We start from the raw sequence: 26,760 nt of genomic DNA on the forward strand, positions 1-26,760 counted from the left end.
GGCACTTCTGTGGTCAAAGAAAATGACTTTAGAAGGTGCTGAGTGTAAGTGCAGTGGCTGCTAGTACCTTTGGGGTGGGAAGGTTGATTCCTGCAGCTGGGAAGGAAGGGAACTAGCCCTCTGCCCAGCCTTGGGCCCTGACACAGACAGTGTCCAGCTGCGTGTCTATTGTTCTGATCCCATATTGAACCCTTAGAGGGGAAAAAAAAAAAACCTATCCAGCTCGCCTCTATTTGTAGTAGAATGGGGACCTCCAGACCCAGCAGCGGTCAGGGATACTACAGTGCCTGTCTGAGCATGCCTGAAAGTCACTGTGATTCCATCACTAAACCCACCATCCAACTTCTGGGATCTCATCCAAGCTTGAATCTCATTGCTACTGTCCCTCATGTTATTACCTTCCTGCCATGGGGAGAAGGGCAGCCTAGTGTTTGGGAACTTCTGAAGTTCTCAAATGAAGGAATGGATATTGTTTGAGGGGGGTCAACCAGCTACCAGGCTCATTGACAGAAGCCCAGGATTTTGTTGGCAGGCTGAGCAAGAATTAAATTCCACCTGGCCACATCATTGCATTCTAACCCATGTGAGTTTCTTCTTTCTGGGCCTTCGTTTCCTCGTCTGTGACATCAGGTAGTAGTGCCTGTAAGGACAGTCATGCTGTTCCCATCCTGCCTTGTGTTCCCCCCAGATGGAGGTTGCTGGCTGCCAGGTGGCGCGGTAGGGAATGGAGGGGGCAATGGAGTGCTAGGGGCCTGAGCAGATCGATGCCCCCAGCACTTCCTTCCCCAACCCCAGGAAAACAATTAAGTACAGATCGATGGGTGGCCGCTTTGAATATGCATAAGTGAGCACTTGACCTTCAGCAAAGCATCTGCTCCCCCCACCCCCACCACACACACACACACACACACACACACACACACACACACGAAACTCCCCTCACAGCTGCCTGAGTCAACCAGGTGCCCTCACTCCACTCCTCATTTGAGTCCCCACATGGCACTCAGCCCTTCACAGCTTCACCTGCTTAGAGTCAAAAGCACCTTGACCATGGGCAAGTTGTTGGCCAGCTCTTGCTTCAGTTCCTATCTGTGGAGTGAAGTGGTCTCTAAGGTCCTTCCTGGGACCAGTCTGTGTGACCAATAGGAAGTCCACAGAGTTCTGGGGAATCTGAGGAGAGGTGCACGGTGTAAGGGGTACCCTGGTAAAAGGAGAGTTTCTGATAAGAAGATCTTAATAAATGGGAGCTCTCTAGAGAGGAGCCCTGGTAGGAATACCCAGTGAGGGCTGATGGGGAGAAGCCCAGGAGAAAGAGGATTCTGGAGAAGGAAGGGGTTTTCTGGTGGAGGGGCCTTGATTAAAAGGGTACTTGGTGAGGGGGCTCTCACAAAATGGCATTATAAGATTACACCCTTGGTGGGAAAATTGGGGGGCTGGGGGAGACTTGGTGAGTTGGGCTGGTTCAGGGGTCAGGGACTCTGTTAACCACTCTCGCCTCCTGTCTTCCAGGCTTACAGCTTCGCCATGGGCTGCTGGCCCAAGAATGGACTTCTAGACATGAACAAGGGTCTCAGCCTGCAACACATAGGCCGGCCCCACAGCGGCATTGGTCAGTCCCTCTGCAAATCCCCCTGGCAGCTCGGTCAGTCCCCTGCCCACATGCCCCAGTCCCCTGGCACACAGAAGGTTTCCATGGCTCATTCAGTGCCCCCACAGGGTTCTCTCCATAGCTGGGGAAAGGAGGAAAGGGAGGATGGAATGAGGACCATTGGAAAGAACATCTCCAAACAACATTTCAGAGGAGGCTGGGGTCTGGGTTTTGGGTGAGTCACAAGTGGCCTTGGATTCAGGCCAACATTCCCCAACCCCCTTGCCCACATCCCTAGTGGGCAATGTCCTCAGGGAGGTGGGCACATGTCAGCTTACCCGTGGAGCTGGAGGAAGCTGTTTAATATTGTTTCAAGTCTGTGGCCACTAAACTGGACGATCAATGGGAGTTAAGGAGATGAATTATTTAAACCTCACCAGCTTTTAATTAGTCGGGGTCCTTCTGACCGATGGCTTCGTCCACAGGGTATTGACTCCCCTGTAGGAGCAGCAGCCTCCATTGAGTGGTGCCTGGGTTGGGAGGGGCCACTTGGGGTACCAGAAGAGGGTACACTTTCAGGAGATTCCTACTTGGGAGGAGACTAGAGTAGCTGTGATTTCCAGCACTTGGAGGCTCTGTGAGCTTCTGATAAATCAGCATGAATATGTGTCTGTGAGTATCATTGTGTCTGCCCATGCCAGACACTTTTAGCTGTGTGTCTGTGTAAGAGTATAATGTGTCCATGATTGTGTATAGCTGTTTGAAGGATGTGTATTCATAACAACATATCCGTATTTTTCTGAGTGCATGAGTCTGTACATGGAAGCAGCTACCAGCTTGTGTACCTATCTGTCAGAAAGAGTGTCTGTTCATTTCTCTGTCTCTCATTTTGTGTGTACATGCATGTGTGTGCATGCAAATGCTTCCAAGTGACATAGGCTTTGTTCCAGAGGAGGAGCCAGGGTGTTCCTGGGTGGTGCTGTGACCTTATCACAACTGGATTACTTTGGGGAAGGTATCCTTGGTGGGGACTGGAAAGATACATCAGGAGGTACCTGCTACAGACTAACCCCTTTATCCATTCCACATTCACTGGTGCCTACTGGGCACTGAGCACGCTCAGTAAAAATTCCTGTCCTCAGGGAGCTCACATCTTGGGAGAAAGTAGAGACTGAGGGCTGTGATAACCACATCTGGATTGCCCCAAGGGAGATTTTCCCTGTTCTCAGTTGCCAAAGTAGGTTCTACTTCTTCACTTACATCTTGCTGACTCCTGACTCCTGGGATGCCCCATATCATTTTTGTTGGGATATCCCCAGGCTCCCCAAGAGACTAGGGGAAAGAACAACAGGCCTGGGTAGGGGAGAATACCACCATAACAGCTACTCCCTCCCATCGCAGGTTTTCCATGCATCCTAGAGAAGACATTCAACCCAGCTAGGTGATATACTTGGAAGGTCAGCAGGAAGTTTTCTAGAGAAGAGGTAACTTGAATTGGAATGCTTGACAGATGAATAGAAGTTGCCAGGCAGAAAACAGAGAAGTAGAGAGACTGTGTACACAAAGGCCTATAGCCATGAGAAGCCCAACATATTGAGAGAACAAGTTCAGAAATAAACAAGTAGTTTCTCCATACTGAAGTAGAAAATTTAGGTTAGGGATCAGCTAGAAAATGGAAACATAAGCAGTGTCTTGAATGCATGGTTAAAGGATGGATCCCCCTTCCCCCTACCCAAGATTTAGAGGAGACATAGAATAGTCATGAGTGAACAGAGTTGTGATTCAGAACCAATGAGGCAGTTTGTGCTACACAAAATTAGTTCTTACTAGGTGCTCAATAAATGCTTATAGATGGATGGACAAAAAGCTGGGTGAGTAAATGAATCAGTTTGGAAGAGTGGTGAGAGGGGAGAGACCAGAGAAAGAAGACCCAGGAGAAAATCAGCACTGATCCAGGGAAGGAGGAGCTACCCATAATGGAGTCTAGCAGTGGGAAGAGCAGCAGAACTGAGTGAACACGGGCTACATGGCCTTAAGTTAGGTATACTGCTTCTGTGTGTATGTTCCCAGGATGTTTGAGAGGGGAAACAGCTCCCTCTGCCCACTCCTTGTTGTCTCTTGAGACTTAGTGATAACCTTCTTGTATGTTCACCCTTGATATCCTGTGACGTATCACCTCATTTAGAGAAAAAGATTTCTCCATCTGGGTTGGTTCCCGGGGTAGCCCAGGGATCTGAATGCTAATATGGTATGGGCTTTGAAACCAGAAGTAGATCTGGCTCTACCATGCTAAACCCTGGGCCCTTAAATAAGAGGCAGTGCTACCTGCCTCTCAGGGCTGCTGGGAGGCTCTGTGCGTAACCTTGTAAAGGACTTGTGTATGCCCGGCCTGCAGCAGGTGCCCAGAGAGCTCCCTCTTTGTGGCCCTGCCAACACCAGGTCTCTCCAGGGCACTGGCAGCTCTTGGCACTAGGTCTTTGTAGTCTTTGAATGAAGAGGGCTGCCCTGCTGGCTCCTGGCTGGCTCTGAGGTGTGGGTGAGGGTGCTTGGAAGGGAGGGAGGATGCAGGGCATTAATTGGGCTGGGAGAGGCAGGGAGGGGAGGCGTGGGTTTTGAGCAGTGAGGTTAATGGCCCTCGCGCCAAAGAGACAGCTTTAATGAGCTTCAGCTGGCGGTGCCCCGAGTTACTGTGCGTGCTAAAAGGGTCGCGCTGTAAGAGTTTGATGTGGACTGCTTCCCAGCCCTGGGGTCAGGGGTCAGCTCCTGTCACTGGCCACTCAGGCTGGTCCTCAGTGACATGGTGCTAATTAACTGTGTGAGGAGCTGCCAGCCTGGAGTAGGGAGTGGTATGTACATTGGTGGTGGTGGGTGGGGGGGGGGGTGAGACAGCATTGGGTGATGCTGGGCAAGGGTTCTGCAGAGCCCACTGCTTAGCCATCTCTAGAGTCTGCTTGGTTCTTCCTCAGTGCCACGGGGATATGGCATTGATGGTACAAAAGTGCTGAGAGAGCAAGGAGGAGGGCTTGCTGGAGCAGTGGGGTGACAGGTGTGGGGCTAAGAGATAAGGCTGAAGGAAGCGAGAGGGCCAGCTGGCATCCTGAGGTGTTTGAAGGGGAGCCATGGGAGTACTGGGGACAGGAGAGCAACCAGTAGGAGTTGTGCTTCAGCCAGAGCAGTCCCGTAGTTTGTATAGGAAGAACTGGTGAAGAGTCTGCGGACAGGGAGGCCAGTGGGAAGGTACAATAAGGTAAGCGAGAGGTGATAGGCAATTGAGAGCCAGGGCAGTGATTATGAGAATGAAGACAGGGAACAGGTAAAACTTCTGTTTACTCATTAAATGTTCCACTTACTATGTGTCGGAGCTAGAGATAAATAGGTAACAATGACATACACTGTGCCCTGTCCCCACTGAGTTCAGAGGTAGAATTGTGACCTTGCCTCTGGGCACCAACTGAGAAAGAAGGCAGGTTTGGGCATAGCTAAGGAAGGTCCTGAGGTGGTGGAGTATTGGGCTGTGACATCTTAGCAGAGGTGGGACACTTCCTCCAGGGGTGGTGGACTTAGCCTTGAGATGGAAATGAATAGGGTGGTGCTGGAGTGGGATGTGCATGAGGAGGGGCTGCACATGTGTGTGTAGAGCCACTGGCTTCTGAGGCCACAGCAGCTCTGTCAGCATCTGTGGTTTGGGCCAAATGCTCTGAGGCAGGGCAGCCTCCACAGAGGACTGCTGACTGTTCCTCTTTCTTTCATTTCAGCAAAGAATCAACAAAGTACTCACATTATTTGGGGACATTTTCACACCATTTCCATGAAAGCAAGCATCATCACTCCCATCCTATAGAAGAGGAAAACTGAGGCTCAGTTGAGAGACTCTCTAAAGTCACACAAATTTAGAAAGGAGCCAGGATTCAAACGCAGGTGCATTCAAGTGCAAAGACTATGTCCCTACCACTGTGCTGACCTAGCTTTTTGGTGTTGGGCTTTTTGCTGCCAATAAGATGATACAGAAGATGACAAGTTCACTTCCTTTATTTACCTTTGTGTCATGCAAAATATTTGGGCCTTGACAAAGCTTTGGTGGCAACAGCTGAGGAAGAAAGAAAAGGAGGCATAGCCTTCCATCAGCCCTGCTGGAATTACCCTGAAAACCAGGTCCCTGCACCTACTGACCTCTGTCCTCCTCTGGCCCTAACAGTTCTCCCTCTGAGATTGCAGTTTACTCTTTACCTCTTGACCCAGGAAAATCCTGCCTATCTTCAAGGACCACTTTCTTGGGGCCTCTTGCCTGGCCTTCCTAAGTATGAGTGTACGGAAGACAGGCTTGTTGGCCCATTATAATCTGTCAGAGGCAATAACCTGGCCCTTCATACTTGGGCTTTTTGAGACTGGGTCTGGGCTCCTTCCCTTCCTTTTTTTGGGGAAATCTTCACAGGGAGTATCGTAAAATCTCACCTGCTATTGTGATAGGGAGGCCCCACAGACTGCTGGTTTCAGCTGGCGGGAAGCATAACTGGAACCTTCCTGATGCCCAGCTAGGTGGGCCTGCCCTGGGAGCTTAGCCCCTCTGCAGTTCATGGCCAGAGACCCAATGGACTCTCAGAAGCTTGCTGCCCAGCACCGTCCAGCAAAAGAGCTGGACTGGCAGGTGGCAGGGTGGGGACTTGGCCCCCAGGGGGGCAGTACTGGCCTGTGGTCTCCCCTGAAGGAGTGGGGTGTCTATCAGAGTCCAGTCAGAATGCATTAGCTCTGTGACACGGATCTCATTAGTGCCCGTGAGAGGTGTCACTGCGGGAGAATCGTCGGCTCAGGGAGACGCTTGTACCAAAAGGAAGAAAGGACAGTGACAGCCTTTTCTCTGCCGCCTCTGCCGCCACGCTCACTGGGCCGCCCGCCCTCCTCCTGGTGGGGGGGTGGGGGGTGCTAGCTAATGAGCTCGTCTACAGTACAGCTCTTTGCCTTCCCCTCCTTGAAGTTTCCCAGGTCCCTCTGAAGACCTCAGGCCCTGGATTAGCACACACCAAACGCCAGCCCCCTCTGGCCCAGCAGGGAGTTCCTTCTGATCACCCTGCTCTTGCACCATGGGCAGGGGAAGGAGGTGGTGCTAAGACAGGCCAGGGTAGGGGGCCTCGCACCCCTAGGGATATTTGAGCCCCTCTGCATCCCTTGAGAGTAACATGTCCCCTTCACTGCAGAGGATTCTTCTTGCTTCTGAGAGTTGCAGTTTTCTCCCCTTCTCTTGCCCCATGACTCTTAGCCTGGCAGTGTCCCTGTCCCTAGGGTGAGCCCCTCCCAAGGCAGGGAATAATGGAGGGACTCCAGCTGACAGTTCAGTAGATAGCATTTTGGCCTGATATGATGTGGGACTTTCTACTCTGAATCAGCAAGAGCCCAATGTCTGGGCTTTGGATGACCTGAGGATGATGAAGTGTTGATATGAGGACCCTATTGTCCCTTTCCCCATCTGTCCCAGAGAGCTGCCCCACCACCACCATCACCACCACCCCAGCTTTTTCACCTTCAGGGCTAGGACAGGAGGAATCAGTCTGGCTGCTTTATGGGAAGGTACAAGGCAACACCGTTAGGGTGTCTTCCCCCAAACTGCCTACTCCCATCTCGTTCTTTCTGGTATGACCCTGAGAAAGTGAGAAGCCTGGGGAGGATGACCAAGAGAAGGGGTAATGATCCAGGTGTCCTTCCTCCCTGAACTGACCCCCTGGGAATCAGGAATGGGTTCTTGCCAGGCATCGGACTCTAGTCTTCAGTAGCAACCACAGATGGAATAAAAGGATAGATGGAGGGGTGAGTTGACAGATGGATGGAGGAAGGTTCTGGTCTATGTATGTATGTATGCGTTCCATGTAGGTGGTGCTTTGGGAAGTACAATCTTTGTTTCCCTACCTTCCTAGCCCCGGGTCAGCCTGGCCTCCCCTTGTCTCTCTGTGTATCTCCTGTCAAACCATCGCAGACGTAAATGACAAAGAAATCAGAAAGACAGATCAATGCTGGCCAAATTAGCACTTGCAGATAGACTGTGCGGGGATGTCAGCGCCCTGACCCCTGGTGATCTTGCAGCCTCGGCTGCTGATATTATGCAAATTGCATCCATCTGGCAGGACCTGCGTGCTGGCTGCTCCTACTCAGAGGAGTAATGGGCTGGGGGTGGGCGGGAATGTTGGAGCAAGAGTCAGTGTAGTGAGTGTGCATGTGTGTGGGTGTGTGGTGCCCACCGAGCACTGGGCGGTGATTGAGTGATTGACAGGGCAGATAAGGGGCTGCATTGGATTCCTTTGGGCAGGAGGATTAGGAGTAGCCACAGATGGGAGATAACTGGACTTCATTTCAGTTTATTTTCCTCCTTATCCCCTCTCCCCACCTTCACTCCCCGAAAAACACAATCTCTGTAGTTTGCGTTTTCATCAATATTTGCAAGTCATTACCACTGGTTTAAGGTGAGAGACAATGTCAGGGCCCAGACCAAGCCAGCCCCTCCCGCAATCCTGAACAGGCCTGGTACCCTGAGAATTAATCCCTAGAGCAGCCTTCTCTCATTGGTATCCACGAAGCCCCTCCTCCCAGGCCTACACTACTCAGGGGACGACTCATACCTCATGGGCCAGCCCTGCTGACCTGTCTCATCTGACCTAATGCCATCTGGCATTCCTTAGACTGGGCCGCTGCCCCTCCACTTGAGGCTGCTGTGTAACATCCCTGCCCCCATGTTTAGGCTCCAGCAGATGTGCTTTTGGCCCTGGTATTAGCAGGGGAGTCGCCAGGACTGCTCTGCTGCAGAGTTTCGGACCCTTCTTCACAAAGCCTCCCATTCTGGATACTACTGACCAGGGCCCAGGCCCTGACTGAGCAAAATAGGACTCAGGGCCTATGGAGAGGAGGATCTGGGTGGTCTGTTTGAATCCCTGGGGTCATTCTACACCATTTGCTGAGTGCCAGGTGGGGTACAGAGGCTTCATGTCTGTCTTTAAGCCCAGTGATAATGACTGGCATCTCTACTTATGAGGAAACTGAGGCTTAAGAAGGTCATGTATGAAGGAACTGGGAGAGCCAGGATTCAAACACAGATCTCCCCTAGTCTAGGGTTTGAATACTTCACCACCAGGACCTTCCACTTCACTGCTGTGCCACCCACCCCAAAATGACACCATGCCTGGATCCACTAAAGTGAACCATCCCAGTAAGCAGACAAGTTCCTTCAGGTCCCAGCCTGTAGACCCAGACTTTCACCCAGACCTCCTGCCAAACTGAAAGGGGACAACAACAAAGAGTCCTGACTGCAGGGGCCTGTGTCTGAGACAGTTGGGCTGTAGGAAGAAGGATACACACAGGACAGAATGCACTCAGCAGCTGAACCAGACTAGGAATATGTCACAGCATGTATCACCAGGCCATGCAACTCAAGGAGAGGAGCTAATGCAACTCAGGCAGTGGAGAGCATAGCTGTCCTGTGCTCCCTCCAAAACTGGGTCCCCACCATACTCTTCCCACCAGGCAGGGTTGGGAGCTGGGAGTGCTGGGGACATGTCCGGGGACACGTGTGCAAGGGGAGCTTGTCCTAATGAGGAGAACATGGCTGCTAGTTAGGCAAGGGGCGGGCGGGAGCTGCAGAGCTGATTGAAGGCAGGGGCAGGGGTCAGACAATTAGGCCCAGATCCGGCCGTTTGATGTGAGTTCTGAGGCCTCAAAGCCTCCCTTCAGCTGGCTCCCTCTACTCCCTCCTCTCCCTCCTCTTTCCTTTCTTCTTCTGCCCAAAGGCAGGAAGGATGGAAACGCTCACACTCACTGTTACTATTATTAAACCCTGTGGCAGGCCAGTCAGACCCCAGGACTCCTGCCCACAGGGGGCACTCCAAGTCCCCAGGAGGTTCCTTGGACCCCAGAGGGGGCATCTGGCCAGAGACCCAGGCCAGGTCAGCTGGACCCCAGGGCAAAGTAACCCTGCCTCTCTTGCTTCTGAAGCAGAGAGTGAATGGACCGCCCAGCAGGAATTTGAGCTCTGAGTTGCTAAGACCACGTCCCAGGCCTGCTTTGACCGTCACCTCCTCCAGCCGCTACTTAGTTCTTTTCTATCCTGGCAGGGAGGGCGTGGTTCATTCAAGCTCAAGCCCTGTCACACAAATAGTCACCTGCAGCAGTCATAGCAAAAGCTTGCTGGTAAGATAAAGATGCATAGAGCCACATAGCCCTACAGCATTGTTGTTCCCCAAAGCAGACCCCCTCCCCACACACACACACAGACAAGTCATAGCCTCACATACCATCACAGGGCCTTGCACACAAACACTGCTTATCCCCTGTCAAAGGGCCCTGGGAGCTAGGCTCCACCCCCCAGAATAGTTGGGAATAGCAGTGAGATCTTGGGTGAGGGGTAGGGAGTACCCAGCCCTTCCAGCCCCCATTCTAGGAAATAGGTGAAAAGAGCTGGTACTGACCACAGAGTGAGAGGAGACCAGATTGAGGGGGGGGGGGGAGTGGGAAGAGGGAGGGTGGGAGCAGAGATAAATGTTAGCTCATTTCTTCCGTAATTAGTTACTCCCTCATCCCCGCGTTGTAATTGTGAACAAGCTGTAATGTTTAATTAGTCTGTAAATGAAACCCCAATTTCATAATGGCCTAGCTGACAGGGCTAAGTGAGCACGGGAGGAGGCGGAGGGGAGGTGACAGGAAGGGCCTGCAGTGGGGGGACAGGCAGTGGGATCACCTGTTTTTCTCTTCAGCCCCAGCCTGGCCCATGTAGGGAGGCTGTATGACTGGGTCCAGTCCTGTACTCCTGCTTCTAATATCCTCTCCCTCCCTGGCCCTTCTTACTGAGGAATGGGAGGAAGGCTCCCAGGCATCATCCTCCATGCCTCCCCTCAATTATTGGGTTGGGTTTCACACTCCCAGCCCAACCCCCGTCCTTCTGGTTAGACAAACAGACTCAGGGTGACCCTGACAAGGATGATGCTCCCTACCACCACCTAAGTCTAGCTTTCTCACTCTCCAAGCAATCCTATTTAGAGACCTTGCTTGGCAGCTGGGACCTCAAACTCTGACCCTTCACACCAAAGAAGGCAGTGACTGGCTTGGGCCCCTTCCCCTCCGTTCCACCTCCAAGTGAAATCCAGAATCCGTGCTACGCAGAAACCCAGGCCAGACTTCACTCTCCTGAGGTGTCATCACCGCGGCCTGTGATGAACGGGAGCTGCCGCAGGGGGGAGCCCCTGGCCCCACAGCTGCCTCATTGGTCTCCCTGTTTCCCCCACGACATCCTCGCCGCCCGCGCAGGCCCCCGCCCCGCCTGCCGCAGCCATAAATCTCAATTTACGAGGGCGGCTCTGGTGGGGGAGGGAGGCAGCACCACTAATGATGGCTCCTCAGCCGGATTTTTCATGTTGCACAGTCATAAATTTTTAAGAACAGCATGGGCAGCACGTTAGCAAGTTATCGAGGCTGCCTCCATGCTGGCTGCCAAACTCCAAGAGAGGGGCAGAGACCAGGAAGGCACAGGAGGCATGTGGGGCGGGGCCGGGCAGCCGGCCAGGCCAGTCCGAAGGCAGCCAGGGAAGGCTGGCCAGCCCAAGGGTCAAGGCTCTAGTGAGCCTGCACCAGGCAGGGCAGTGTTACCACAGCTGCGGGAGCCAGGGATGAGCACGCGGGTGGGATCCGTGGTGTGGGCATACCGACCATGGCGTTTGGGAGCTGCTGATGGATGCCTCTGCTCCAGGACTTGACACCATGATGTACGGGGAGCCTGGAGACATATGGATTTTCAAAGTGGCCACTTTGAATAGAATTACAAACCCTGAGCATGTGCACAGTGAGGCCTCTGCCCTGGCAGAGCTGCACTTGCTTCATAAACCAGGGGCCTTTTAGTATCGTTCTCAAAAGCTTGGATTCCTGGAGCCACCGAGGAAGAAACCTGGGGAAATGATCACAAAGGGAGCATATGGCACATGCCAGAGCCAGGCTAACCTTATTCTGTTAAGGCTTGTCCCTTCAAAGTCAAGTGCTCCTGGGTAAGTCACTCTGCATCTGGGCCTCTTTCTTAGACTCTTTTAAGGTGGGGTTGACTATGGCTTCTAACTCCCAGGCTTACTAAAGTAAGTTCTATAAAACCCTGAGTACCTGTTAGCTCCTTTATCTGTTAAAATCTCCAAAAATGCTTCTGAGGGAAGCATCTGGAGAACAGATCTTTGTGGGAGATGGTGGGACCTTCGCTTTGTTCATTCATTCATTCACAAGACGTTTGCTGAGGTCTTGTGGATTTTCAGACCAGACAGCCTCAGAGGCAAGGAAAGTTCCTTCCTGGAAGGTGAAGTGAGGAGGTTCCCAGCTCTGTCTTCCCCTAGTGATGCCTAAGCATTCAGGGTGCTGAGAAGCCCACACTTGACCCCAGGTGTTCCCCTGAGTTCCCTGACATGGGCAGTTGGGATTAATTACCATCCGACTATGCATAAGAGCAAGTAGGAACCTAGCAATCCTTGGAGGAGGTGGGCCTACCACCAGGGAGAGCCTTAGAAGGCCACAACACAGGGTCAAGAAATCAGAAGTTGCTCAAGTCAAGTGTGCGTGTGTGTTTATTTCAGTGTCGGGAATGGCAATCCATGCTGAGGATGGCTCCATGGTAACCCACAAGGTCAAAGACTGGTCATTGAGGCAGAAGAACCCCCAGGCTGACCCTGGCTGTCTTAGGGGCAGTCCCTGTCCACCTGGCCTGAGAGTCACAACCTCCGTCTCTGCTCACCTTTCCTGCTCCTTCTCAAGCCACTCTCCTCCTGCTTCCTGGGTCGCAGGCTCTGCCCTAATCTCCTGGGTCCTGCCTCAGGTCCTTTCCTCTGGCTTTATTTCCCCTGGTTCCAGGCTCATATTCCCACCTTGGACCTGCTTAACTCCTGCTCATGGTTAGAGCTCAGTTTCAGAGTTTGCTTCCTCAGGAAGCCTCCCTTGACTCCTAGCCTTGGCCAGCCACCCTACCCCACCTCCATTTCATAGCACCCCGCACTCACCCTTTACAGCACTTAATCAGTTGTAATTAAGAAATCACTTTCTTGAAAGTTGTCTAATGCCTCTCTCCCCACTAGATTGTAAGTTCCCTGAGGGCCAGAACTTCTGTTTTGTTCACCTTGTATCCCTGAAGCGTAGCATAGTGTCTGACAAGTATAGGCAGATAATAAATAAAATGTGCTGTTTTGAATTGAGTTAAATTGAGTTGAGATGGCCCTGGCCCACCCCTGGGTGCCAGGGCAGGGGGAGGGAGCTAGGGAAGTGCCTGGAGCTGAGGTGGTTCCCATTAGTCCTCATGATTAATTCACAGCCACACTGTGATGGAGTGGGCTTGTCCCCAGTCAGCGCCTCCGCTGGGGCCCACCTGTTAGCGACAAACAAACAAAGGGGATAAATAATGCATTGGGAGCTGAGCCAGGCAAGGCGGCAGTATTGAAATTAATAGGGATTAGCTGAGCAGCTTGAGGATGAAATATTTACCAGGTGGGACTGGGCTTAGGAAGGGCAGCCACCCCCCTTCCCAGCATCCCTAAGGCCCTTCTCCAGGACCTCATTGGCTAGGACTGGCCAGCACCACCACTCCCACTCCTGCTACCTCCGTTTGCAGGACAGGCTGAGCAGACCACTGAGAGCTTAAGTCAGGCAGTCTCCTGGCACAGTGAGTCCTGGGGGAGCCGAGATGCTAGGAGGGAATGGAGGGGAAACAGACGAAGCCTTGAGCACTTATGCTGGAGACAAGGACTGGGTTTGATTTTCAGAGCCTGGGTGTGTGGCAGCTGTGAGCAACAAATGACAGGGCTAGAGGTGATACACTTGCGATCTTGCCCCTCTGTCCTCTGTCTCTTCCTGCAAGCCTTCCTTTCCTTGACTCTACATACTTCCCGAGAGCCTTTGTATAGATAACCCCTCAGGGGGGCTGTGGTCTAGCAGGAGGTGACAAAGTAGTGATGACAGGGGGCTCTCTGGGTTCTGAGGGAACACAGGGAAGAGAGGCCAAGGTAAAAAACAGGGTCAAGAGCAGCACCAGGGGTACATTGGGGGAGTGTCCCAGGCAGAAGGAAGAGCACGTGAAAGTCAAGAGGCAGAGGAGCCTGAACTTGGCTGTAGGACAGGAGAGTGGAAAAGATGAAGCCCGAGCCGTCAACAGGGCCAGGTCTCCGGACCTCATCAGGGATCTTGGGTGCTGTCCTGGGAGCAGTAAGGAGTCATGGAAGGTGGTGGTTGTTTCCATTCTTGATTCTTAAGCTCTTTGCAGAGAAGTGTCTGTATACCCCTAACATCACCTTCCCTGAAGTTAACATCTTGCATCATCAAAGTGCAACTGTCAGCACCAGGAGATAACACTGGCTCTATATTATTGATGACACTGAAGGCCTTGTTTAAATTTCACCATGGTTTCCATTAATGTCCCTTTTCTGCTCTAGGATCATATAAGAGTTTTAAGACAGGGAGTCAAATGACCAGATTCATAGTTTAAAGGACACCATTTTGGAGAGAGTAGCAGTAGCACTGTTGTCACTTGGATGAAAGAGGATGTGGCCTGCGCCATGATGATGTAGTGGGAATCTAGGTTTCGAAATTATTCGAAATTTTATGGTCACTAAAGCCTCAGGATGGATGAGGTTATTATCCAGGGAGAGTAGAGATGGAAAAGGGGTGAGGGCCTGTGTCCTCTGAACATCACCACACCTGGGGAATGACCTGAAGGGGAGGAGTGTTCACAGGAACCTGGAGGATTGGGATGGAAAGGGAGGTTGTTGTCTCTGAAGCCAAGGGAGTGTGAGCTTCAAGGAGGGAGCAGTCCGCGTGTCACCAGCCCCCGTGTCACCAGCCCCTGTGTCACCAGCCCAGGGGAGTAGTAAGGCTCATGAGAGAAGGTGGCTTTGGTAAAGCGAATATTACGGGGGGGTGGGGGTGGGACCTGGAGTGTGATGGCTCCGAGATTTGACACCAAGAGGGAGGAGAGGCTGGGTGACTAGCCCAGATGGAGTTAAAGGAGACGTCCCAGCTCCCAGACAGGAGAGTTCATATATTCAGCTGCTTGAGTGACAGATCAAGGCAGATGAGAGCAGAGGCTGCATTAGAGAGAAAGTACTAAACAGTGCCAAGTCCTGGAAAGCCTGGGTGCTAGGCTGGACTTCAGAGCCCAGGTGAAGTGGATGTACCAGCTTTGGAAGTGACAGCAGGGTTGGTCCCCTCTTGTGACAAGGTGCAAGGAGAGGACTAGTGCAGATGCAGGCAGTGGCTTGTGTGGCCCCTATGTAGCAGGAGACAAGGCTGACTGGCTAAGGCGAGGGGCTGCAGTGCTGACTGGAGTGTAGACTTGAGCTCTGTGGAAAGGAACTTCAACTTGTAGCAAGGGATGAAAGGAGAACACACACCTCAGGACCTCTAGGGCTTTCTTGGCAGCGGTACACCCAGCAGAGGGTGATGCGCTGATGTGTAGGGTGGGATTTTCTCTAACCACTTTTGCCCAGATGTAGGCCTAGAGAAGACAGAGTTTGGTTTTTCGAGGCAAGGGTGACTGAAGGAAAAATGAATAAGAAAGCTGAGATACTGGCAAGGAAAAGTTTGAAATGATGGCTCATGGGAATCCAGGCTCCACAGGGAGGTATGTCCATTATGTTGCCAGGACAGAAACTACTTGGTACATACTCAATGCTCATTTCCCCTCTTCCTCACTAAATAGAATTCTCAGTAATTAGGGGCATCAGTGTGTACCTGGTTAAAAGACTGCTTTTTTTAGTTTGTCATTTAACTAGGTGTGGCCATGTCTTTAATATATGCCAGTAAGAAACGAGTAAACGTGGAATGTGGGACCTCTGGGAACAATACTTAAAGGGAAACAATTCAGCAGAGGAGTGCACTGGTCTTGCCTTTCCTGTCCTCCTCCTTTCTTTTTCTTGGTACATAGATGTGATAGTTGGAGCTCCAGCAGCTATTTTGGACGCTGGCAGCAGAGGCAGTGTGGTAGACATGTTGAGAATGTTAGGGCAGAAAGAAGGAGGAAGCCTGAATCTGATGATTATGTGGAGCCCTAGGTCTTTTAGTCAACTAACATTGCAAGCCAAGATATAAAACTCCTTTGTTTTCTTGCATCACAGTTTTTATTTTTACATGGGTTCCATGACTCTTTTTAGTCTTCTTAGTAACATGGCCTGTGTCCTGAGATACAGCAAGAAACAATGTGGTCAAATGTTTCAAGAGAGCATAAGGTCACCAACTGTCCAGCCTTAGGTAGTAGTGTCCTCTTTTCCCTTTGCCCTGCCTCCTCCATTTGGTCAATTCTACATTGTGTAGAACAGATTCCATTCCTGTATCATTCTCCTTTCTGCCTTTACATGCTCTATCAATCAGTTAGTGTACTTTCAGCTGCAAGAAAAGGACAGGTCATAGGTTATCCAGTTTAAAATAACTTAAATAGTAAAGGGTTTTATTATTTCACAGAAGAAATTTGGAGTTAAGGTGATCTAGGGCTGACTAACTCAGCACCTCGGCAATATACCCAGATTTCTCCATTTCTCTGCTCTCTTATCTTCAGCATAGTCTTCACAGGCTAACTCTCCTCCCAGGTTGGAAGACGGCTTCTGCAGTCCCAGACAGTCAGAGCAGGTATGGAAACATCCAGCACAATGTAGAGGAGGCCGGATTCTGAAGGGAGGTGCCTGTTTTATTACTTGGACAGAAACTACTTGATTCATATTCAGTATCCCTTTTTCCTTCTTCCTCACTGAATAGAACCCTCTGTAATTAAGGGCATCAGTGTGTACCCGGTTAAGAGGCTGCTTTTTTCGTTTCTTATTCTATTTTCCCCTTGTGCTTCTTTTCACAAGAGGAAAGATAACTCCTTGAAGCGCTTCCAGCAAACTTACTGTCATGCCCAGGTAGCCAGAACACTTACCCACCCCCCTGACACAGTGACTGGCAAGGGGGGCTGTGGGAGCACCAGAAATGGCTCTGACCTTGGGGAAATAACCCAGGCCACATGAGGGAGTGGTGGGCTCTGCCAGCACAGTGTGTCATCAGTCAGAAGTGGATGCAGGAAAAAGTGAAGACAGGAAGGATGATGTGTGGGGGAGAATAGAAGTGTAAATGACTTCAAGATTCCCATGAGCAAAAGAAAAATTGGTAATTGTTAGAGTCTGGGGTTATTTGAACTTCGTGTATCCAGGGAAGAACAGGATGTTTAAGTAGTTGAGGGTGCTATAATGGAAATGGGCAGAAAAAGACAAGGGAGGAGTGATAATGATGAGGTCAAAGAAGAAAGACTGGCAACAGTTTCTCAGAGGTTGGGACATGGAAGCTGGGCAGAAGGCCCTTAGGAAGGAAGTGCCAGGGCTGGCCTGAGAGCACATGCTCATAAGAAAGCCTCCAGCAGGCTGTTGGCACAGGGTCTGGTCCCTGGCTTGTAGAGCAGGACAGGCTAGCAGATCAACAACTGCTCTGTCTCTCAGTGTCCCCATTGTGGATAGAGTCTGTGTTCTGGGTGTTCAGGCCATTCTGGCAGTGAGTGAGGCCCTGATACCTTCTATTGGAACCACTGAAGACTGGACAAGACTGATCCATGGGACAACCTTGGGGATAAGGTCAAGTAGAAGCTTGGTTGGGACAGATGTGACTGCCAGGTGTGGCAGATCTGTTCAGCTATTCTCAGTAGCCACTTCTTTCCCTTACCTCTCAGCTAGGTCCCTTCACTTGGCCATGGGATATCTGGCTCTCCTCCAGCACTCCTGGCTGTGGCGTCCCAGAGCTAGGAGGCAGGTGGGGCCTCCTGACCCCTCCACCTGGATGGGGCTGGCTGGGAATGGGATGGGGGAGGTGGGTATCTGTTGTAATGGCCAGAGCAGCCGCCCTGTTACTACGGCGTATTTCACTTTTAATTCTGACATATAATGTAATGATCTTTTTTAAGGCCCGATGATATTATCTGCCTGACTAGATTATTGAGTCTTCATCATCTCCAGATAAATTTATGGCCACGACGAGGCTCAGGATTTATCATCAGTCAATAGAGCTCGATACTCTAACAAGGCGTGTAATAAGATATACATATTTAATGATCCAAGGGGAGGAGCGCTAATGGGAGCCCAGAGTGAGTGGTCCAGGGGGCTGGGGCTCTGCCCCAGGGCTGCCATGACTGTGGGACATGGATGTGGTCTTTGCCCTGTGGTCCCCAACTCTGATCCTTCTTAGAGCTGCCTCTCTCTTCCTTCCCAGACCCCCTAGGGGAAGCAGGCAGGGCGAGGGGGAGCAGCATGCAGGCCAGTGCCTGAGCTGGTGTCTAGGCCTCTAAAGCCCAAAAGGTGTACATACCACTGTGAGACTCCTTGTTCACTTCCAGGCCTTGGGAGGGTTGGGGTGTCCTTAGACCCTTAGCCTAGGCCCCTGAGCATTAGGGCGGGCCCACAAGAGAAGGAGTGCTGGGGCTGCGTACCCAGGCCGCATTGATGGTGACGGATGGTTTTTCATTATAGCCTCTCAGGTCCTGCCCGTGCCCTGTGTGGAAATTCTATTTATTCCTTAATTTGTAAAAATTCCCTCTTTATCTGATCCCAATCAGGGCGGGGTAATTGGCTCTCTGGGGCAGCGGCTGGGGTCCTTGATGAAGAGCTATGTGGATGTACCCAGCCTGGCCCCCACCCAGCCTGCCACTAGGGCCCACAATTAATAATGATTTGCAAATGGCAGACAAGCAATAACACAGAAAGATGTGGCGTCCGCGCTGCCTCTTCATTTCCTCCCCTCGTAGATATAAATGGCCACAGAACAAAAACCCAGCACTATAAATTCTGAAATTAGTTATTCACCGGGATAAATGGGGCCTAGAGCCACCAGATATCTCCCTGCTACTCTTCCTGCCTGCTTTTCCTGATCCAGGTTTTGTCCCTAGGCCTTTTCCCAAGCCTAGGTCCTGGCTCTTCTGCCTCTTTGGCTCCCAGTTCATTTCCTCAGCTTCCTCCCACCACTTTTATGACCCCTTCTTATGTGGCACAAACTTAGCAGTGGTCACCTGGTCTGTGTCTGTAGCTTCCTCCACCTGAGCTAGCAGGTAGGATTCACCCTCCAACTCCTCACACTGACCTACCAGGCTGCCTGACCTGGCTCTGTCCCCATTCTGCATTGGGGTTTGATTGGAGTTGACATCAACTCTAATCCTGCCAGCCCTGGGAGTCTGGATCAGGATTGATCTTGGGTATGATGTTTTGGCACTTGGGACCAATCCAGTCACTTGCCTGGCCAAGTCTGAGTTGGGTTCCTGGTAGACAAATGTGGTATAAGTGACTTAAGGGTTTTGCTGTTGTGCTTACTGGTCAGGCAGCTCTTGGGGGGATGTTGGCATAGGCATTTCTGGGCACTATGCCCTCTCGGCCAGGCACATCCTCCCCCCACCCCCCAAGTGGCTGTGAGCTGGCGGGTAATGGGCGTGTAATGGCCTCATTTCCATGCCCGGCCTCCAGGAGCAGCGGTAAGTGTTTGATTGCCTTAATTTCCAAACACATCATTATCCCAGCTTTACCAGCGCTTAATAAACACTTTATGAGGATTTTTTTTAAAAAACATCTTCGGTCCGCATACTTCTCTGAAGTGATAAACTCTAATTAAGTCTAATATTTAAAAATATGGTAATGGTGAGTTGTTTGAATAAGTGGACTGCATTTCTGTAATTTCATTATTACGTAAAACACGCTAATTATTTGGAGCGCGCTTATTACGGAGAGAGAAATCGCCTGCTAATCAAGATGAAATTGCCTTTTCCCCTTATTGTGGAACCACCGTCATCCTTCACCATCAGCCCTGTGGCACCTCCAGGCACCTCGGGTGGGGTGGAGGGGGAGGGCGCTGAGGGGAATGATGGAAAGAGGGGGTCAGTTCAAAGTCAAGACTGTGAGGACCCTGGCCCCCGGGAGGGATAGGAAGCTATGGGAACTGTGTCTGTTGGAAGAGGGAGTTTATGTCTGAAAAATGTATCCAGAGGGTGAAGGTGGCTGTGAATGGGGTCCCAGGGATCTGTGTGGGCCAAGTCTGGAACAAACGACAGGGAGATGAGGGATATCAGGATATTGTTGTTGGAATAACAATATTATTGGATGTTATTAGCGTAACAACATTGACAATAACTAAGACACTATTTTTAAGCACTTTACAAATAAAAACTCATCTTTTGATTTTGGGGGGACATAGTTGCTCTAATTGTCACTGTTATTCCCATTATAGTGTAGAAACCAAAACACAGAAAAGTTGAAGATTAGAAACTTGCTCAAGTTCACAGTTACTAATAAGTGGAGTTTGTGTTCAAACTCATCGAATCAGGACAGAATTGGCGGGGGTGGGGTGGCTCTCTGCTGTTACAGTTCTAAATTCATTGCCTTGGCCCCCATCTTCCTTTCAAACTAACATTTGAGGCTAAACCATGAATTCCAGCCAGCTGGAGCTTGGTATCCCAGTCCCCATCAAAGAGTTGGCAGATTTAGTGAATAAAAATATAGGATACTGGTTAAATTTGAATTTCAGTTTTAACAATTTTTTTAGTGTGTGTCCCAAGTGAGATCAGGACAGCGTTAAATCAAATCTGCCCAGGGTAGATCCACAGCATTTTGCTCTGAGAGTATTGTTGCTTCCAGAATGTGCCGACAGGCAGGCAGATGAGGTCCTAGAACACTGACACACCCAGGGTTCTTGCTATCTCATCCTTACCATGCCTGGCTCCTGGTCCTCGCATGTTTCCCACCCCCGTTCTTTCCCACCTTGCTCCCATCTTTGCTGTTCTTGTTTGGCTCTGGCCCCATCCCTCACCACTTCTTGGAGATCACTAATAAGGTGTATTTCCTGGCAAAGACTTGGAGACAGGAAAGCCTCAGGTTATATCTGCATGTTCCTTTAGGCCACACTGCCTCTTAAGACCCACTGTCAGCAACAAGCCACCTGGTTGCCCTCTGGTCTCCCCCTTTGATTATTTCATGTTCATTCTATTTCCTGCTCTAACAGACCCATGTATGCGAATTGTATATGTGATTTCAAAAGGCTGCAGAAAGTATGGACAGTTTAGTCAGTGGGGATAGGACAATCAGCTTATCCATCAGAAAAAAAAATAAGAGCTTCTATCTTACTACACATTAAAATAAATTCTAGACAGATTTCAAAAGTTAAATATAAAATATAGATGAAACTGTTAGAAGAAAATATAGGATTTTTTTCTTAGAACACTGGGAGAGAGAAGGCATTCTGAAGTAACAGTCTAAGCCTGAAAAGTCATAAAGAAATGCCTGATAAACTCAGATGTCACATAGGAATATTACTTCATTCATCCAAAGCTAAGTTCATCACTACCCCAAAATTGCACCTAATCTGGAATTCCTTATCTCATCCAGTAGCACTAAAATCCTGAACTCATTCCTCTCCCAGCTCACCAAATCCCCTCATTAAGGCTTACTTATTTCTCTTTCCCAAAAACTCTTTTGCCTCCATCCACACTCCACTCTGTAAGTATACCTCCACCTCCATCTCCACTGCTACTGGCCTCATTCTGAGTCAACCTTTCTGGCCTGGGCCCAAGTATAGTCTGCCAAGTGGTCTCTCTGCCTTCAGGATTAGCCCCTCCAATCCCATCTTCACATCCTGAGATAATAATTCTGAAACACAGATCTGCTCCTATCATTCCCCTCCTTAAAATGTCTCTGTAGTCTTGCCAGAATATTAAAACTTTGCATTCCTTAGCTGAGCATTTGGGTTCCTCAGGGTTTCTACTCTAGTCAGTTGCTGCTGATTTCACCAGCTTCATATCTTGTCACTTCCTTGCTGCTGCTACAACAACAATGTTAATCCCACCCACCCACTTTCTAAACCTAATTTTTTGGACACCTGATATTTCACCTCCAGAAATGTGCCTGTACTGTGCATTATGCTGAGAATACCTTTCTCACATTAACCCCAACTTGCCCAGGTAGCTCCTCCCACATCCCCTAAGACCTCTTCTTAGCTTTGTTTTTCCAGGAATCCATTTCTGAGGATCAAGGAGAACTAGATGACTTTTCTATGTCATCTAGTTTTTCTAGATGACTTTTCTATGTCATCTAGTTTTTCTAGATGACTTTTCTCCTTTTCTTGCACCACTTGCAAGGCTGTCTCTGAGCTCCATGAGGACAGAGAGCTGCAGAATCTTGCACATCCCTCAGACCACACAGCCCACCTGTGCTGGGTACACATGTCAGTGCATGTTTGCTGAATGAATTCAATATGTGAATGGATGGCTCCCCAAGGGTTTCTCAGACCCCTTTCCTCTGAGGGTCTTCCTGGCCCAGGCTGCTTCTTGTGCTCTTCAGTTCCCAGGCAAGTGCAGCCAACTAGAGCATGCCAGCCTCAGGTTGTTAGCTCTATATGAACTCCCACTAGGTGTTCTAAGTGGTCTGAGCCACCCTTCCACTATATCAGCTCCTTTGCCAAGCAGATATTTGACTATTCTTGGGGCCTAGCCAACAAGCTTATCCCTTGTTAGATTCTAGCCCTCTTCATCTCCTCTCTGAGGGATTTGTGCAGTGATAAATGGTCTTGGCAATATAAGAATACTTCTAACATTAAGAATATTTTATGTCTCAGCTGGGTGTGATAGCACACACCTGTAATCCCAGAAAGTCAGGAATCAGAGACAGGAGGATCACAAGTTTAAGGCCAGCCTGGGCAACTTAGCAAGACCCTGTTTCAAAACCTAAAAAAAGATTGGGGATATAGCTCAGTGGTAAAGCACCCGAGTTCATTCCCCAGTGTGAGTGTGCATGCATCCCCAGAAAGAAAAAGTCATCGTATCTCAAGTTGATGACCCTGCAGGGACATAAACAGGCTAGTCTTCTAGAATGTGACATTGCAGAGAAGACCTACTCTATTATAGTCTCCATTGTGGGCACAAGGCTGTGCCCCCACCACCCCATGCCACAGCAGCATCAGGTGGGCCTCATTAGCTAAGTGAGAGGTGCTAGAAGGCACAAGGCTGTTCACATGGCCCAGGAGCTTCAAGGAGAGGACTCCAAGAGGTGATGCTGTCGCTAGGCTGGCACTGCTGCTGTTTCTCTCTGCACTTTTAGCCTATTAAAAGCCCCAGATCTGTGTCTGGTACGTCTTCTGCCATGTTATCTTCCAATTGTGCCAGTTGACTTCTGTTTTTTAACTAAAGAGTAGTTTGCATTGACTCTTATTACACTCCTAGGAAAGAAGAGCCCTGGGCTGAAGCCTGTAACTGCCATTCCACTGATTTGAGAAGTGAATTGGTGCAAGCTCTTTCCTCTTTCTGGGCCTATATCATAGTGAACAAGTTGCAACACATTATAATCCAGAATCCCCTGTAAACAGAATAAGTAGTTAGCCCGTGGTATGTGACAATTGATTTCATCAATGTACCAGCCCAGTCTTCCATCTATGCCACAGATTGTACAGCGTACATTTTCTCATACTGGGTCATCCAGAAAGCTAGCATCCTCCAGGAAGAGACAAGGCTGAGTGTAAACAATGGCTTATACAAAAATGCAGGATGGAGCACCTGTTCCTTGCTCACAGTGATGCTAAGGCCATTGGAGCTTAGAGAAATGAACGAAGCCCTTGCCACATGTCATGCAACTGGTGGGAGAAATTAAAACTGGAAGAGCTTTGTCTAATTCCACAGTGCACTTTGTCATTTTCAGCAAATAGTAAGTGGTTCCTTGAGATTGGAGTACAGGGATCAGGAGTCGAGGGTGACAGAGGTATAACAGGGATCAGGTTTTGCTGAAGCTTTGAGTCACATTAAAGAACAGTCACATTTGAACAGAGGGCAGGGAGAGCCACCAAGGGATTTAAAGAAGGAAGGACCTGGCCAGATTTGTGGAAGAAAGTTTGCTTTGGCTACAATGGGATGAATTACAGGGAGGAGAGAGAAAAGGCTGTAGTAGTAATCCAAGTGAAAGGTGATGAGGTCTGGACTCAGGGGTGGCTGCTGCTCATGGGAAGTAGTGATTAGAGAATAAGGGGATCACATCTTCAGAGGTTCTTACTTGACTAGATTTGGGGATCATGGAGAGGGCAGAGTGTGAAGCCTGCCTCAGGTTTCTTTGGGTATTTGAATGAATTATGATGCCCTTCTCTGGTGTGGAGAACACAAGGCAAGCAGAAGCTTGGGAGAAAACATGTTCATTATGGGAGCATTTTGTGCCTTTATTTAGAAGGAAATGTTCAAAAGACATTGGAATTTATGGTGTGGAGCTCAGGGGGGGGGGGTGAGACTGGTGAGGGTCACCTTCAGGGCAGCCTAAGCTTAGGATTTGGGTGAAGTCATCCATTGTGCAGCATGGGACAGTCAAGGGCAGAGACTGAGGCATGCGACCCTTTCCCACACAGGTAGGAGATCAGTGCTTGCCCATTGGATGACTGGTGGCCTCGGGGTCTGGGCCGGGACAGTCACTTGGGCCAAGGGAGGCAGATTGAGCGATTTGTCCAGTGATGAGGGAGGAGCTAGATGAAGTCAATAGAAAACTAATTTTCTTTTCTGCTGGAAGAAATGAGGTGTGTGGCCGCTGGGTAATTGCAGATAACGAGGGGACTTATTCTTAATATGCACAGCAGCCACAGTCCCCAGAGTGCAAGAGACAGGAAGGATTGGAGGTGCCCAACAGCAAGGCTTATTTGGGAAGAAAATCACCCTATCAACCCCTCCAACAGTGCCATCACAGACCCTAGACCCCACCATAACCCCTCCTCCTCCCAAGCCCCTTCTTGTCTTATTCCCCTGTCAACTGCCTGCTCCTCCTGTCACAGCTCCCTCCCTCCTCCACCCTGTACACCCAATAGCCCAGGCATACACACTAAGGGAGACAAATGACAGGGCCTCAGCTGAGCCGGGTGCGTGTCCGGCCCATAAACCACGGGGATGGGTCACGTCTGGAGTTGCCATGGCCGCCACTACCCACCCATCTGTCTTCCCACCATTCTGCCTTAGACCAGCCCTCATGGCTGCCTGAGCCCCTGGGGAACAAGGTGTCACATCTCTACACCTGTATCTACCACAGGTACATGCATGTTGACCTCTGCAAGACAGGACTGTGATTTGCCTGCCCCAAGCAGGATCTGCTGAACTGGTGACTGGCTAGTGACAGGCCCTGGGCTGACCAGACACTCTTCTCCAACCCACAGCCTTTTCCTAGCTCTAAGGCAGAGGGTTGCCTTTTCTAGGTTGAGGTCCTGGCAAGGAACAGTCTGGAGACCAGTGGAAGGGACAGTCCTTGACAAATGCAGAGGCTTCCTGACCCTACCTTGACCTTACCAACCCCCCATACTTGATGATGACATCGATGTACAATATTTCTGCAATCACAGCATTGATCCCCTCAGGGCTGGTGGCGGCTGAGGCCCTGGTCATGCCCCAGGAGCATGGGAGATGGGAAAGGAGTGAGAGGAGAGGCAGGTGACAGCATAGCAGCTGGTGACTGCTCTGGGCAGCTGCCCCTCCTGCTGGCAGTCGTGGAGTAAGTCCTGACCTATGTCCATGATCCCAAGGCCCAGCATTCCTGCATATGACCTCCAGGGTGTCCAGAGCATCAAGTTTTACACAAGAGACCCATAGTGGAGAAATTGTGATAGGGTCTGGCACAAGCAGACATTTAATCTGGGGTGTGGGCAGAGGAAGGGCCTAAGAAAGTGACCAGCACCCGGCTTTGATCCTACTAGGACAGGCGAGGCAATGGGCTGACATACATGAGTCTAGCAGATGGCCAGGACTGAAAGAGGCCATAAATCTGGGCTCTCCCTAGCCTATCCAAGACCACACAGAGACAGGTATCCAGAGCAGGTGTGACTCCCAGGGCCCTGGCCCAGGAGTGCTGAGCCTTGTGTCTTGTCACCAGTGATTATGGCCTGGGCCACATCTCCCACATATGCAAGTGCCGGCAAAGTCACCCTGGCCATGGGCGTGATGAATGGCCACACAGTAATGAAATGGAGACATCAAGGCGGGTGGCGGGAAGACGGAGTGTGGCGGACGGGCCGTCCCCACGCGGCAGCAACAAGAAGGATCGCCCAGCGGCCGGGGGCCGTCAAGGGAGAAATTACACATTTACTCTGCCTTTTTCTTACTGCGACGGCGCCCATACATCACCGCCGGGGCCGGGACAGGACATGCCGGCCAATTTCCAGCATGAATTATGGGGCTGAAAAGCCTCAAGACCAGGCTTCCTGCTGGCCCAGTGTCATCCAGTCTAACCTGAAGCCAGAGATGCTGCCACCAAGGCCAGGGACCTCTAGAGCCCATGGCTCTTGAACCTAACCCTGCTTCTCATTCCCACCCTGCGCATGCACCTGTGGGCATGAAGAGGAAGGATGTAGGGCCCACTTAAATGCTTTCTGTTCCTCCCTACAGATGACTGCAAGAACATCGCCAACATCATGAAGACACTCGCATATCGAGGCTTCATCTTCAAGCAGACGTCGAAGCCGTTCTGATTGGCCGAGGACGGGATGGGGCAGGACAGGGTAGCTGCTTGGCCCAGCCCAGAATCATCCTCTCCCTCACCAGAGGGGAAAAGGGAGAGTGGCACAGTCCTGCGCCCAGAGTGTCCCCCAGCTGCCCTGTAGGCTTGTGCCTTGGGTAAGCGCTTGGCCGCTTGGCCTCTCTGGAGCAGACACTTTGTGCCCACCCCCACCCCCATCCCTCAGTCTCAGCCCAGTATTAGCCCTTCCCATTGTGGGCCTGGGCTGGGGGACCCAGGCACTCGCCGCCGCCTCCTCCCTGGCACACAGGCTACTGCTGGGGCCACCAAGCTTCCCTGTCCCCCTTCCCATCATAGTGCATGGTGTGTGGTGCCCCCAGGGCTCCAGGACAGATCAGGCCCCACCTTGTGTCTACCCCCATCCCCGCTGTGAACGTGCCACTGAATAAAGTCGGGGAAACAAGGCTTTGGGTGTGTGTGCAGCCATCTTTGTAAGGCTACAGCTATGCTAGTGCTGTCAGGATGGGAACCAGTTGGAGCATTCTCTGGGCTGCCTCTACCCAAGGCCACTGGTGTGTACAGCCAACAGTCACTGCAGCCCCTGTAATACCCTCACTGAAGATAAACAGGCCTTGGGGTGTGAAGACTGTCCGAGCATAAGGCTGTATTCAAAGCTGCTGGTATTTGAAGCCACTGCTGTGTGTGAGGCCATCTTGAGTGTAAGACCAC

The 26,760-nt window shown here is 50.7% G+C and overlaps 1 protein-coding gene across 12 annotated transcripts in view; it reads left to right on the forward strand.

The window, feature by feature from the left end:
• The window catches only part of Eri3 (ERI1 exoribonuclease family member 3), a 133,593-nt gene extending 107,097 nt beyond the window's left edge, over positions 1–26,496 (forward strand). For 6 of the 12 annotated variants that reach the window (XM_046469488.2, XM_058570803.1, XM_046469489.1 and 3 more), the window contains 2 exons: positions 1,510–1,642; positions 25,962–26,496. In XM_046469488.2, coding sequence (XP_046325444.1) covers positions 1,510–1,642; positions 25,962–26,044 — 216 coding nt within the window. In that variant the 3' untranslated portion in view covers positions 26,045–26,496. Of the gene's footprint in view, positions 1–1,509; positions 1,643–1,716; positions 1,746–25,961 lie in introns of those variants that run through there. The other 6 variants (XM_046469485.2, XM_046469490.2, XM_046469484.2 and 3 more) reach the window with 4 other exon arrangements.
• Positions 26,497–26,760: the final 264 nt, after the last annotated feature.

Source organism: Marmota monax, unplaced genomic scaffold (genome assembly GCF_021218885.2).
Source record: "Marmota monax isolate L192 unplaced genomic scaffold, Marmota_monax_Labrador192_F-V1.1 WCK01_AAM20220418_F8-fsc00008, whole genome shotgun sequence".
NCBI classification, from domain to species: domain Eukaryota; kingdom Metazoa; phylum Chordata; class Mammalia; order Rodentia; family Sciuridae; genus Marmota; species Marmota monax.